General features: G+C 39.7%; 1 protein-coding gene across 6 annotated transcripts in view; it reads right to left on the bottom strand.

Annotated features, from left to right (window-relative positions):
* Window positions 1-3,811, bottom strand: part of LOC121865021 (extended synaptotagmin-1-like) — a 98,492-nt gene extending 94,681 nt beyond the window's left edge. For all 6 annotated transcript variants that reach the window (XM_042364317.1, XM_042364314.1, XM_042364321.1 and 3 more), the window contains exon 1: window positions 3,432-3,811. In XM_042364317.1, coding sequence (XP_042220251.1) covers window positions 3,432-3,788 — 357 coding nt within the window. In that variant the 5' untranslated portion in view covers window positions 3,789-3,811. The remainder of the gene's footprint in view (window positions 1-3,431) is intronic.
* Window positions 3,812-15,689: the final 11,878 nt, after the last annotated feature.

Raw genomic sequence — 15,689 nt, 5'->3', positions numbered from 1 at the left:
TAGCTTATACTACAGACGGGCAAGGGGGACCTAGTTGAGGTGTATAAGCATCTCAGGGGCACTACTCAGTTGAGTGTCCTTACTTGGAGCTGGCGGACGCTCGCCCCACAAGGGGTCACAGCTCAAGATTGAAGAAGCCGCAAGTCCAGAAAACCGCGAGGGCAAACTTTTTCGGGGTGAGGGTTTTAAACTCTTGTAACAATCTACCAGAGAGTGTTTTGACGGCACCGAGTGTGAGCTCTTTCAAGACAAGACTTGACCAACACTGGAGCGGGTTCAGGTACATTCAGGAGCTGGTGCATGCCCAGTATTTGCCAACAGTGCGTTACAGAGACGTGACCGATAGCCCAAGCGGCTAACAAGCCGATCAGTGGCGAAGAGGATAAAAGTAAAAGTATATATATATATATATATATATATATATATATATATATATATATATATATATATATATATATATATATATATATATATATATATATACAAGTAAATCACTGTGTGTGTAACACAATCATAATCACAGATAAAAAAACATTTTCAACCTCTTATGGTCGCTGCATGGAATGTGAGGACCCTTCTGGATGAGCGTCCTGAAAAAAGAACCGCCCTTATGGCAAAAGAGCTGGCTAGGTAAAACATCGAAATAGCAGCCATTAGTGAGTCCCGGTTCCCAGACGAGGGTCTGGCTATACTTTCTTCTAGAAGGGTAAGCCTTCTGCGGAGAGAAACCGCATTTATGGAGTTGGCTTTGTCATCTGCCAACGCATCCTACACAGACTAACTGAAATGCCTATTGGGATCAACGAGCACTTCATGACGCTCTGAGTCCCAATGAATCACTCACGTCATGCCTACTTAATCAGTGCTGTCCGTAGCTGGCAAGATTATCGCCCGAGTCCTCGAAAACAGACTTCTTCCTGAGGCGGAAAACTTCCTCCCAGAATATCAATGTGGCTTTAGACCATCACGTGGCACCACTGACATAATCTTTGCTGCCCGTCAAATACAGGAAAAGTGCAGAGAACAGCGTCGTGACCTGCACATGGCTTTCATTGACCTAGCCAAGGCCTTCGATTCGGTCAACAAGAAAGCCCTCTGGCGGACTCTCAACCGCTTTGGCTGCCCACCAAAATTCATCGCCATTGTGAGGCAACTCCATGATGGCATGAACGGGAGTGTCCTGTACAATGGCACCCAGTCTGAGTTCTTCCCCAACCAAACGGGGGTTAAACAAAGGTGTGTATTCGCACCAACTCTCTTTTCCATTTTCTTGGCTGCCTTCCTTACTCGTGCCAGCGGCAATTTAGCCGGTGGGGTGGACATCGAGTACCGGATGAAGGGTCTTTTCAACATAAGACGACTCCAGGCAGGAGCAAAGGTGTCGGCAGTCCATTACTGAGCTTCAGCATGCAGGCGACTTGTTGCTCATACTGAACACGACCTACAGGAAATCCTGAACACCTACGCAAATGCGGATGCACACTTCGGCTTTGAGGTGAATGTATGTAAGACTCACATTCTCTTTCAGCCTGCCCCTGGTTCAGCCACACCTCCACCATCCATCCAGCTTAACGGTGCTACGCTCTCTGATGTTACCCACTTTCGGTATCTCAGCTCCCATCGATGAAAAGATTCAACATCGGATCAGAAGTGCATCTCAAGCCTTTGGCAGACTCCGAAATCGTGTCTTCAGCTGTAGGGAGCTGAAATTATTTACAAAGTTACACGTATATGGAGCAGTGGTCCTCCCCACCCTGCTATGTGGCAGTGAGACATGGGTCACATGCAGGAGTTCGCTGTGAAAACAAGAGAACAAATGCCGGTATTCTTGCTGAAACCAACTGTAGAAGTATCCATGAACAACTACACTGGACTGGCCATGTTACCCGCATGGAAGACAGAAGACTGCCAAAGCAGCTACTCTACAGTCACCTAACGAATACGTGAATGTAATGCTGGCGGGTAACTGAAAATGTTTAAGGATAGTCTTAAGACAAACCTGAAAAGGTGCCAAATCGACCCCTTCACCTGGGAGACGATCACTCCACACCGTAACGCTTGGAGGATCACCACACAAGAAGGTGTCAATACTTTCTAGTTAGCCCGACTGCATAACAAGGCAGACAAGCACCAACGCCGGAAAGACACTGCCGCCGCCCCTCCCGCACTAGATGTAGCCACTACATGTGCAACTTCTGTGATCGACCCTCATGGCGGTCCCGTATCGGCCTCATTAGTCACCTCAGAAGTCAGAACTCACCAACCTACTGTAGGTGACATCCTTAATAAGTCACATCATCGTATCATAGCTGGATGATCGTCATACTCGATTCCGAGTGACAGCAAAGTAGTAGTAAGTAGTAGTGTGTGTTTTACGCGAAATAGGGATAATCACCGATTAAACTTAAAAAAAACAATTGACATTTTTGCCAAGTAGGGATAACTTTTTTCTTCTAATTACTAAAACTTGGTGGAAATTAATTTACATTTAATAAAAATTTCTCTTCATTAAAAACGTCATTTACCATCATATGATAACCAACATCTGCCTGAAGAAGATTAGGTAAGCTTAGGTTAGATAAAGTTTTCTATGAAACATACACATTTTTATGTATTTTGATATATCTACAATTCTACATGATTGTAGTGGACGTCTCCCCTACAACTGCGTAGCTGCAGGCCACCTGCGACGTCTTCCCTAGCAACCAAACTAGCGGCCCAGGGAGGGGCGTCACCAGATGCCGCAGTATCCTAGCAACGGAGCCAAAGACCGGCGACTTTCTCGGGTTTTCCCGACATGACTCATAGCTGACTCACGGCTGCTGTGTATATAAGCTCTGTCTCTCCATTTAGATTCATTCTGGCCTCTCTACTTGAACACGCAACACCTCCTCCTCCGCCGCTGCCTGGCGGCCCTCGCTTCTCCTCCGCCTGCCTGGCGGTCCTCGCTCCCGCCAGCGAGCATGGCGACCCACCAGCTGTCCTTCTCTGAGCTTCCTCACCAACCAGCTCTCATTCTGCTCTCGGTTCCTGAACACGCAACACCTCCTCCAAGCAAGCTCCTGCTGTCCCGTTCTCATTCAACCAGGAGGCCAGCAACAGGCAACATCTTCTCTAACGAAGCTCCTGCACATCTACCTCCTTCAACACGCTACTCACCGAACGTGTCTACTGAGCAGCTCCTCACCACACGGCACCTCCAGCACCAGACTGTCTACCATATAACTTATATTATATAAGAAAACCACCTTAGAGTTTCCATCCATCCTGAGTGCTAGACAACATTATATCACGAAACCCTACATGATCCTTTAAGGTCAGTATTAGTTTGAAAAAATAGTGTTATATCATTGAGGCATTTTTCCCTATTTACTGTAATATATTCTGTATAGACATAAAGCCTTATGATTTAAGTAGGAAGGTTAACCTACCCAAGCTGGCATTTGTCGCTCAGCACGGAGCCACAGGTCCTTCAGGGTGTTGGTGTCTGCATAGGCTAACTCCAGTCTGTAGTTGAGCCTCTTACGCCGTCCGTCAGCCAACACACACCACATGGCCACCATCGTCACCCATCCAAACCCCACACACGCTGTCCAGTACAACACCAACGATGCCAACATATACTTGAAGAACAGGTAAAAGTTGAAGTCCACCATGTGAATATTGGTCCACCTGATGACATCATCTACCTGTACCTGGAGAGTGGAGACGACCCGTGCGAGTCTGTGTTGCCAGGCTTCAGGAGCGGTGGATGGATTCTGTTCCATGATGGTGGGTGTCATCTCCATAAGTGTTACCGTCCTCACTCCGACACAACAACACAGTTACTACCGACCCTGCTGTCCCGCCTACTCACAACTACTGTCACCATGACAACTCTGATAACACGATAACGCACTAAAGGCCGCGTCACACTAGCATTTCTATTGTCAACTTTTCCATTAATCGTCGATTTTTCACGAATCGTCGACGTTGTCGTTGATTTTTTGTCAAACGGTGCAGACCGTTGGTTTCTAAACGCCTGTGTGACGGTACACATCAAAAAGATTGACGATTTTCTGAAAGTTGACAAAAAAAATCGCCGAAGGAATGCCAGTGTGACGCCGCCATAATGGTTCGTAATGGCCAACTCCGACACCACCAAATGTATGAGGCAGAGTTTTCAATGGAACCATAGCAGAACTACGCATACCTGGGAGTCAGCAGTATCTAGATAAAAATTGCAATTATAAAGTGATATGATCAAGAACTCCAACAAAGACCCTCACTAGCAAACGACAGTAGCCATTAGATGGCTCCCAAGAAGCTACCAAAGCACAGGGGGTAGTATTACCATAAATTTTCACGGCTATCGTCAGACGGTGTAGCCTGAGAGTACCGCCCTCATATCTGAGGGTTGGCGACCATAGTCCTCCACTCTTAAACGTTCTCGGGCTGATTTTATTGATCCTCCAAAGTTTTGTATCTCTCTGGGGATCCAGTTTTTTTATTTCATTCATCCATCCCAGACTCTGCCATCCCCTGGCCTTCCTACCCACAACTTTGCCCATTGATATTTGTCATTATTCCCTCATCCCAAATTACAAGTACAGTATATGACAAAATTATCCGATTTTTCCTTTCTGTACATTTCAAGTATTTCTCTTTATGTTTTTGCTGATCTTAGTGATTCTTCATTTGTTTTCTTGTCAGCGAGCATATTCTTAGCATTCGCCCAGGGCCGGATTTACCAATAGGCCAAGTAGGCCATTGGCCTAGGGCCCCCAGATACCGGTGGGCCCTAGGCCAATGGCCTACTTGTCGTGCAGCATGCCAGCGTATAACCTTGTTTCAAGTGTACACCGAGTATTTCATTATATAATATATTCACAACCATAAGGGCCCCTGTACAATAAGTATAGACCCGCAGTGGTCTTCAACTGGAGGGCCATGGGGTGGTTCTCAGGTGGGCCACGGACTAGGCCCTATAGTAAAATGAAGAAAATAAGATAAAATAAGATAATAAAAAAAATATATATACATTTTTTAAATGTCCGTGTCCCACCATCGATCTATCTATCTATACATACATATATACTGGAGAGAGAGAGAGAGAGAGAGAGAGAGAGAGAGAGAGAGAGAGAGAATAAAGTTCAAGAAACCTTCAGAGCCTTGACGTGTGAAGGACAGGATCCTTTCACGTTCAGTACATGTCAGGGTTACCGTTGGTTTGCTGACAGCTCGCTCAGCCAGTCAGTATCTTCTCAGCCTCAGCTCAGAGTGAATTCCTACTCAGAAATAAAGAAGCTGTTTAGCTTCTTAACGGAGTATGACAGTATGAAATATGGTGATCTCAAAGCCCAACTGGAATTGGTTGTCAGTACCTATTACAGTGACCCGGAAGTATCTGTTCTAGACGAGTTTTTACAATTTAAAGACATTTTGTCTTCTGAATCTGACAGGTCAGTGACAAACATCTCCACTTTGCTGAGGCCCAAAGATGGTATTTTGACAACTGCCTTTCCAAACATTAGTATCTTGGTAAGAATTTTCCTTACCATCCCCATTACAAATTGTAAAGGAGAGAGGTCTTTCTCTTCTTTATCTAGGGTGAAAAATCACCTGAGGTCTACGATGGGACAAACCAGATTAAACTCACTTTCATTATTATGCATTGAATCTGGCCTCCTACAATCCCTTGACACAAACAGTATCATTGACAAATTTTTCATGAAAAAAGTAGGAAGAATTTATTTTGAAATTCACGCAGTTTGCTGTACTTCATGTGGTTGCAAAATTGATTATGCTTCAAGTTAATTGTATTTCTTTCATTATTCCCATATATAAGATGTACATGATAAAGAACTAATTTGATTAAAAGTAATGATGTGTCACACTGTGTTGAAATTCTTATTTCTTACATTATAATATTATAATATTATGTAATATTTGATGACATTTGGCCATTGCAAAATAATCACAGCAAAAAAAAAAAAAAAAAAAAAAAAAAATATATATATATATATATATATATATATATATATATATATATATATATATTTATATATATTTATATATATTTATATACAGTATATATATATATATATATATATATATATATATATATATATATATATATATATATTTATATATATATATATATATATATATATATATATATATATATATATATATATATATATATATATATATATATATATATATATATAGATTATTGAAACATACAAACATTTCTATAAATTTGGGGGCCCACGGATGAGTTTGGCCTGGGCCCACAAGTAGGTAAATCCGGCCCTGCATTCGCCTATACTTTATAGCTTTTTACTTTAATCCTCTTCACCACTGTTCGGCTCGTTTGCCGCTTAGGCAATCGGTCACGTCTCTTACAGTACGCACTGTTGGTAAGTACTGGGCAACTTGCAAGATGCAGTTTTTGGCATTATTACACCAATTTGATTGACAAATGTGAAGTGACGTCTCTCATGACGCCAGCCTAAAATAATCAGCATATGGCGGTATAATGGCAACGCTCTTATTCCATTAATCATGAATCATTGGAGTACTGACACACTTGAACATATCTCTAAAACTGTATTATTGCTCACATAGTTACATAAAGGGCGGGTGTACCACATAACAAACATTGAAAAATATAGCAGTGTCTTTACAATGTATGTATTGTACATGCGTCAGCGAAAAAATGAATGATCTCACGCTTCACACATAATGGAGATTAGGGAGACAACGTTTACGTTTTCAGACATGGGCGATGCATGCAACTGTTACATTATACCCAATGGCAAATGGCAATGGTTTCAGTTCACACGGTACTGTGACGGTAGCAGTATATTCAGTGCAGCTTAATCCTACGATTATTAAGTCGGCTGCCAAACTCGTCGACAAAACAATCTAAATCAATTCCCTCAGCGCGTGCACTTTCAATTGATAGTAGCGCGATGTTACTCAGTCTGTCACTGGACATGGAATTTCTTAGGAATGTTTTCACTAATTTCATTTTCGAAAAGCTTCTCTCGCATGAAGCACTGGTAACAGGGAGAGTTACAGCTATCAACAGTAATTTATACAAACAGTCAAATGCAGCCTTATAAGGGCATATAAATGACATAAATTGCACGAGCGATGAAGGTTGTTTATGTTCCTTCACGAGCAATTTCTCTACCAGAGGTATCTCATGTTGTAATATTACTCCTATAGTTAAAAAATTACTCACATGTTCTCTCTAAACATACCTCATTTAGCAAGTAGAATGACCCACAGTGGCACTGTGGCAGACGAAATATTTCTTCTGGGTAGTTTCGGCGACAAATTCAACAATTACTGTCAGTCTGTCACCCTCCTCAGTGGAAATACAGAGTGGTAATGTTCATCACCGACAAGGCAGTTTGTTTATATACACCGTGATGTGACCCTACCCCGCATATCTGCACCCTCCCAATTCCTGCCCTCCGGACCTCACCTCACCTCACCTCAGTGATCTCACCTCACCTCACCCATGCCTGCATCTGGCGTGCGGCGCACCCATTGCCTGAGTCACTTGACTCACTTCCTGGTTTTGGGAATGTTTTTGGAATTACAATGTTGAGAATAAAAAGTGGGGGGCCAACCCAGGGGCCAGCCCAAAATCTGGGGGTCCCATGCCCCCCCCGTAGAATCGCCCCTGCCTGGCGGTCCTCGCTCCCGCCGGCGACCCACAAGCTGGTCCTCCTCTGAGCACCCTCACCAACCAGCTCTCTCTACTCAACGCTTGTAACCATGGTGCCTTCCCAGCACCAAGCTGCATTGTACATCCAATACAATATGTATACAGAGAGCACATTGTGAATTTCCTTTCTCCATCCCATCCTGAGTGTGAACTCATACCCCGTACCCCACAGTACCTCTTTTTACTTTTATCCTCTTCGCCACTAATCGGCTTGTTAGCTGCTTGGGCGATCGGTCACGTCTCTGTCACGCACTGTTGGCAAATACTGGGCATGCACCGGCTCCTGAATGTACCTGAACCCGCTCCAGTGTTGGTCAAGTCTTGTCTTGAAAGAGCTCACACTCGGTGCCGTCACAACACTCTCTAGTAGATTGTTCCTAGAGTTTACAATCCTCACTCAGAAAAAGTTTGCCCTCACGGTTTTCTGGACTTGCGGCTTCTTCAATCTTGAGCTGTGACTCCTTGTGGGGCGAGCGTCCGCCAGCTCCAAGTAAGGACACTCAACTGAGTAGTGGCCCCTGAGATGCTTATACACCTCAACTAGGTCCCCCCTTGCCCGTCTGTAGTATAAGCTAGGCAAGTTCAGGCGCTCCAATCTCTCAGGGTAGCTGAGGTGCCGAAGTGCAGGCACCAGTCTGGTGGCCCTTCTTTGAACATTTTCAACCAACTGACAGCCCCTAGCATATCTCGGGGACCAGTCGGGGTGACAGTACTCCAGATGGGGAAGCACTTCACTCCTGAAGATCGTTACGAAGGACGGACCGTCTAGATATCTGAACGACCTTCTTATAAGACCCAATAATTTATTTGCCTGATTTACCTTCGTCTCACAATGGCCCGAGAACTTCAGCTCATTGTCAACATACACACCTAGGTCCTTCTCACACACAGTCTCAACTAGTGCAGTTTCTTCATCCCGTTGGGACATATGATACGCCTCCTTACCGTTTGTACGCCTCACTGTTTGATAGCTAATAATATTACTTTCCAAAAATTGTCACCAGTTTAAGTTCCCAGTTGTCTTCCATAATTTTTATTTTAGTATTTATTTCAAATTTGGAAACAGCCATTACTTTAGTCTTTACAACATTAAGTTAAAACTATATTTTTCACCTTTTTCCACTAAATCTGTTCACTGTTCACTAGTTATTGTAATGCCTTTACACTATGTGATAAGAGCAATATCACTACATGACATATCTTCGCTTATTAAGAAATGCGTTTAGCAAAACAGACTAGGGAAAATAATTGTATTTATCGTAAAATCCGCCAGATGTGAGGACGTCGTTGTCCAATATCAAAGACTATACAAGTCTTTTATAGTCTTTGGTCCAATATGTATGACTCATAGAAAACGTTAGCGAACTACATAGTGCTATGTTAAAAAATTACCACTTGCGAAACCTTTTTACTATTATTATTTTCAATTGAAATTATAATAAATAACAAAATACATAATAAACATAACTGCCATAGTTATCAATTTATTTACTGTGAAACAAAAAATAGACTATTGAAGTTTTGTTCTTGTAAGATAACCAACATTGTTCATCTCGCAGATTTTCGTTGTATGTGTATGAGCAATTGAGCAGTTCAAAATTAAACAGCACTTCATGTGACCTTATTCGTGTCTAGTAGCTACAGTTTTTCGCCAGTAAACTATATTTCATCAGTTGTCATTTGGAATTTTAATTATTCTATGTGAGTAAATTTAGATAAAGCATAGTTGTAAAGGTGACATTTTATCATTACTGGAGAGTTTGACATGAGATAATACCGATAATACAACTAGGGAAGGTCTTTACAGGGGTGGATCAAAGAATGTCAAAAGGGTGGGGGGGGGGACATGGCGAACACAGCGAGACCACCCAGCTTGGCATTTTGAGGCCATTTTGAAGCCATGTGCACTTGATATTACGATATTCTTAGGTCAACAGAAGTTACTTTTTACTATACAAAAATGCCTGAGTACAATACTGCATTAAAAAAAAGGTAATGGAACTGTCTGATAAAAAGGGGGACCCGCACCCCCAAGACCTCCCTGGATCCGCCCTTGCTTTGTAGGTTGCTACTTAACCTTTACCCTCTTCGCCACTAATCAGTTTGCTAACTGCTTGGGGAGCCGGTCATGTATCTGTTACACACTGTTGGCAAGTAGTTCTGGCTCCAGAATGTATCTACCTGCGCCAATGTTGGTCAAGTCACGGTTAATTTTCACTTGCCACTGTACGAAATCAAAGTTGAAGCTGTTTTGTCAATGGTTTTGATGTGTTATGAACGAATTTGACCTTCACTTCTGGTGCAAATAAAGTTTCTGAGATAAGCCTCTCCCCCATCTCAGAATCTACATTAGAGATTTGCAATAAAAATCAAGGTTAAGTGTTCAAAACACATCGAAACTATCAGAAAAAGTTTTGAATGTATCCTAACCTAACCAGGTAAGGTCTGTAGTCATTCGATGTTCTGGGTGTACTGTACCACCACGTACGAACACGCATAATAAAATGCGCCAAAATTGCCATTGTAGAAAAGTCTTACAATTGTCAAAATTACCGATTGTAACTATAAAATTCTCGAAATTTGCCTAGTGTCAAATTAAATACCCGTTGCAATTTTTATTTATTTTTTGGCTGAATATTCCAAGTTTCAATAATTGTCCTCAGATTTGAGGGATGGCGACTACAGTCTTCCACTCTAAATGTTTTCAAGCTGTTTTTACCATTCCTCCAAGATTTTGTATCTTTGGGAACCCACTTTTTAATTTCATTAATCCAAATCTGTCCATCCAATCCTCAACTTTGCCCTTTAATATTTGTTCTTATCCTCTCATCCGTAATTATATGACCAAAGTACAGTATCTCATTTTGGTAATAGCGAAGCAGACGGTTAGCACCAGAAGGACTTTATGGAATTGCACCAAATTGTCAGATATTACTTTACTTACTTTTAGCCTCTTCACCATTGATCGGCTCGTTAGCCGCTTGGGCGATTGGTCACGTCTCTGTTATGCACTGTTGGCAAGTGCTGGGTATGCACCAGCTCCTGAATGTACCTGAACCTGCTCCAGCGTTGGTCAAGTCTGGTCTTGAAAGAGCTCTCACTCGGTGCCGTCACAACACTCTGGTAGATTGTTCCAAGAGTTCACAACTCTCACTCTGAAAAGTTTGCACCTCACAGTTTTCTGGACCTGCGGCTTCTTCAATCTTGAGCTGTGACCCCTTGTGGGGTGAGCGTCCGCCAGCTCCAAGTAAGGACACTCGACTGAGTAGTGCCCCTTGAGATACTTATACACCTCAATTAGGTCCCCCCTTGCCCGTCTGTAGTATAAGCTAGACAAGTTCAGGCGCTCCAATCTCTCAGGGTAGCTGAGGTGGCCTGTGAGATGGCATGTTGCCATTGTTAATAATAATAATATTAGCTGGCCTCCACAGAAGTCAGCTGCTTCATGGATGCAGGAAACCATATGATCAGCTTAGTGAATCTGGGCCCAGGGTACTAACAAAACCACAGGGTAATACTTAGGCCACAGGGCACTTTTCCCCAAGGAAATACCAAGACCACAGGGCACTAGCTATACCCCAGGGAAATACCAAGACCACAGGAAAATACCTAGACCACAGGGTAATACTTAGGTAACAGGGCACTAACTATACTCCAGGATAATACCAAGACCACAGGGAAACACCAAGACCACAGGGTAATTAATACTTAGGCCACAGGGCACTAACTAGACCACAGGGAAATACTGTACCTAGACCACAGAGCAATCCTGTACTTAAACGACAAGACACCATGTAGACTACTAGGCTATATTAAGACCGATATATTATCAAGAACACATGACCCCCCCATTGAAAAAAAGTATATGGCACTAAACAAAAACACAACCTAGAGAAATTTCCATTGCCTAAAACACAAGATGTCACCAATATCAAGCACAGATGCCAAACAAAAATACAGGGAACCTCATAAAATCAAAGGATCCAAAACATAAGCACTGGGACCACACAATAACACAAACACTTAAAAAGAACAAATGACCTTAACTAGAACATCCCACATTAAATGAAGAACAAAACCACCAAGATCATAGGACACAAATAGTAACTGTTATGATTTAGTCTGTTCACCAACAAGATGGAACACTTCAACAAGAACACTAGACACTAAAAATAACATTGAAGGGAAGAAGAACACGAGACCCTAGAACAACACTGGATATTCACACGATTAATGAAGGCAACAGGAATACTAAACACAAATATGACACACAACAGTAAGGATAACACTGAATGCTACTAATGGCACAACATCACAATCAAAGAACATTAGAGAGAACACTGGACATTTCTATGAACACAGGACACTAAGAAGAACAAAGTACAAGGGTACACTCTATAGAACATTGAAGGCAACAAACAGGACATAACCAAAGAGACAGAGAACAGTAACATGAATAATGGATACAACAAATGGGAAACTATGAAGTACAGTACACAGGACATGAACAAGAATACTGATGCAACTGACCAGACACTTCCAAAGGCACAGGACACTAACGTGAACAATGAATGTAACAAATACAACACTATCAAAATCCCAGGAAAATAAAAGAATACTAGACATAAAAAACAAGACTGCCAAGGACACAGTTTTTAAAAAGTAGCACACAACAGGCCCTTCAAATTCACGGGGATTAGGTTCTCAAAATGGCCGCAAATCACCAAATCCGTGAATATCATTTACTGACTGAGGGGGGCGGCAATCATTTACTGACGGGGTGGGGGAGGGAGTTTACATTTTTACTTGTTTAAGAAAAGTATATTCCTTTTTTGAGTTTGCCCCCTTAGGACAATTATTACTTTTACTTTTACTTTTTTTACCTGTATTACCTGCTTTATTGGGCTAATGAAATATATATATATATGTGTGTGTGTTTGTGTAGACACACATACACACACAAAACATACAAATATATAATAGTGGGAAAATCCTCTCACAAATACTGTACTGTAATCAGAAAAAAATGTAGTATTAAAAATGTTGAGTCTACCCTCAAGTCTACTCCGTGCTTTATTAATAACAAAGCACGGAGTACACTTGAGGGGAGACTCAACATTTTTAATATTACATTTGTTTCTGATTATTTATGAGAGGATTTTCCCATTATTATTTACAGGTAAAGGAAATTACTGGCTCTAGAACAAATGGCGCCCTGTCCTGGCCGAAAATTGCAGGCAATTTTAATACTACCTGCAGATATTCTTGGGTACATCCAGGGTGTCATCCGCAAATAATAGATGACCGCGAAATAAAAATCCGTGAATTATTCAGGAGTACTGTATTACGAAGTACACAGAAAATTAAAGAGAATTGAGGAAATCATCCAAAAAATTAATTCAGTATTGAAAAAAAAAACACTACTGTATACACTTGAGAAAATAATGGACAACAGCCAGAACAATAAATACTTGTAAAATCTCTGTACATTTCAAGAACACCAACGACAAAACTGGATATTACCAAGAACTCACTTCAGTACATACTGTATAGGACACTACAATACTAGAGTATTGGGCATAAATCCCACTACCAAAAACATATAAATAAATTTGTGATGTTATATTTTAGTTTAAACAAATTAATACAGATAATTAATGGGAAGTAGTACTGTACTTACCTCGTGTCCTAAGGGTTGTTGGTTCAATCCTGGAGCACCCTTAATCCATCCAAATATAAATGGTTACACAACTTTGCAGTTGGAGAAATGAAGAATGTCAAGTGTAGTGCCAGCCATGCTGTATCCATGTGTACTGAAGGCTCAACACTAAGCTGAATTGTCAATGAACTTAATAGGTCATCAGGTCTTAGGGACCCATCATTCACTTAATAATTATAATATTATTAATAATAAAAAATTAAACTCTGTAAAAACAAGGATACAATAAAACCTTACTGGACACTTACATACTGATATATTCAAAAAGAATGTCAGACATTCCAAAAAATACTGACACATGATACAGTACTCTGAATAAGCTGTGAATAATGAAAATATGGTTTTACATCAACAGCTGCACATATTTTAGGCTGTACACAAAGTGACTTGGTGGGAGAAGTGATTGGCATATATATATATATATATATATATATATATATATATATATATATATATATATATATATATATATATATATATATATATATATATATATATATATATATATATATATATATATATATATGAGAGAGAGAGAGAGAGAGAGCCAAAACATAAATGGTTACAGAACAGTGGCTGTGATTTTCCATTTTAGATGTAGAATTACACAAAAATAATTAGCATAGTGCTGAAAAATAGGGCAAGGAAATTCCAACAGATATATAAATAAGCAAACAATATAGAACAATCTAAAGGCGAACAGTTCCTCAAGTTAAACTACAAACATAATGGCCTGTAAAGAGGTGGAACTAAATCATCAAGAAAATGAATTGCATAGTTGAGAGAATTTATAAAACATCAAGCATTCAACATCAATTAAACTATAGAGCACTACTGCCCTCAAGTTAATCATTTGTGATCTTCCTTGTTATAAGCTGCTGCTGCTGTGACCTCGATACTTTCTTTTGTACTTAAGTTTCACCATGCTAAATAACAAATAATACAACATATGCTAAAGTAAATGTGGGTGCACTCTGTTTATCTTTCTTTCATTCAACCAAATTTTGTAAATACAGTATCTCCATCTCACAATTTAGTAACATGTACCATACTTGCTGTCAATGTATAATTACTTTTTTGTGCATCTTTAAAAATTCATAAATACTGTATGATGATGACAGTACCAAAAATTGACATTATGAAACTCGTATAATGAAATAAGATGAGAGAAAATAATAGTTTAACAAAGATTTGATATCTAAACAGTAAATTAGATAAAGTTTTGACAATTCGTTAATAATAAAATGTTCAAAAATTAAGTACTATGTGGTGCTTCTAATAATTTAAAACCACATATTAGCCAGGGATTATCGTACTTCAATGTCTTTTCATCCTGATTTCTTCATCAATCTTCAGAATCCACTTGCCTTCCTCACTCTTACTAATTAGTAGTAAAACAAACCAGCTTATGCTTCTTCCCCATTCAAAATATTGCTGTCAGATAAGCTTATCTATTCTCATTTGCCTCCTTAAAACAAGACTTACTCAGGTATAAAGGAAATCTCTCAAAAGAGAATTGAAGCTGATAATGTATGAGGTACATATATACTGCATAAAGCCTTCACATAACTTTCTTTAAACATTCTCACTGCATACCATCAATTATAATTACATTACTGATAACAAATATAGTCCTGATTTACTTTGTGTATTATGTATGATTTTAAATACAATATTGCAAAAAAATAAAATAAAAAATAGTTGTGTAAGAAGAACTAGTTACAGTATAAAGGTGGAAAGCAAAATTTTGGATAATAAAGAATCAAGACAAAAGAATTACAACTGACTGAGGTATTCAAGAATGACATAATATAATTGTATTCCTTTTTGTCCTTTTGGGAAAATATAAAACAATTGCTAAATAAAATTTGAAAATCAAATGAAGAAAGAAAAAAGAAAAAGAATATATATACAGTACTCTATTGTGTTCCATCATTATTTGCACAAAAATCTCCCATGAATTCCATATACAATACAGTAAGTAAAATATAAATCCAGTATCAAGATTCTCAAAATAAATATAATTGTACATTTATATGAATATACAATTGTCCTATTAGGAGTTGAAAATTAACCAAAAAGCAAGAAAATCAAGAAATCAGTTCTCCAGTTTTATATCACTGTACAAAGGAATTATAAGAAAAAAATCTTGGAAGCTGCAAATAATTCTTATACAGTATATATATATATATTATATATATATATATATATATATATATATATATATATATATATATATATATATAT

Source organism: Homarus americanus, unplaced genomic scaffold (genome assembly GCF_018991925.1).
Source record: "Homarus americanus isolate GMGI-L3 unplaced genomic scaffold, GMGI_Hamer_2.0 scaffold2539, whole genome shotgun sequence".
Taxonomy (NCBI): Eukaryota; Metazoa; Arthropoda; class Malacostraca; order Decapoda; family Nephropidae; genus Homarus; species Homarus americanus.
This window is presented reverse-complemented; position numbering and strand designations above follow the sequence as displayed.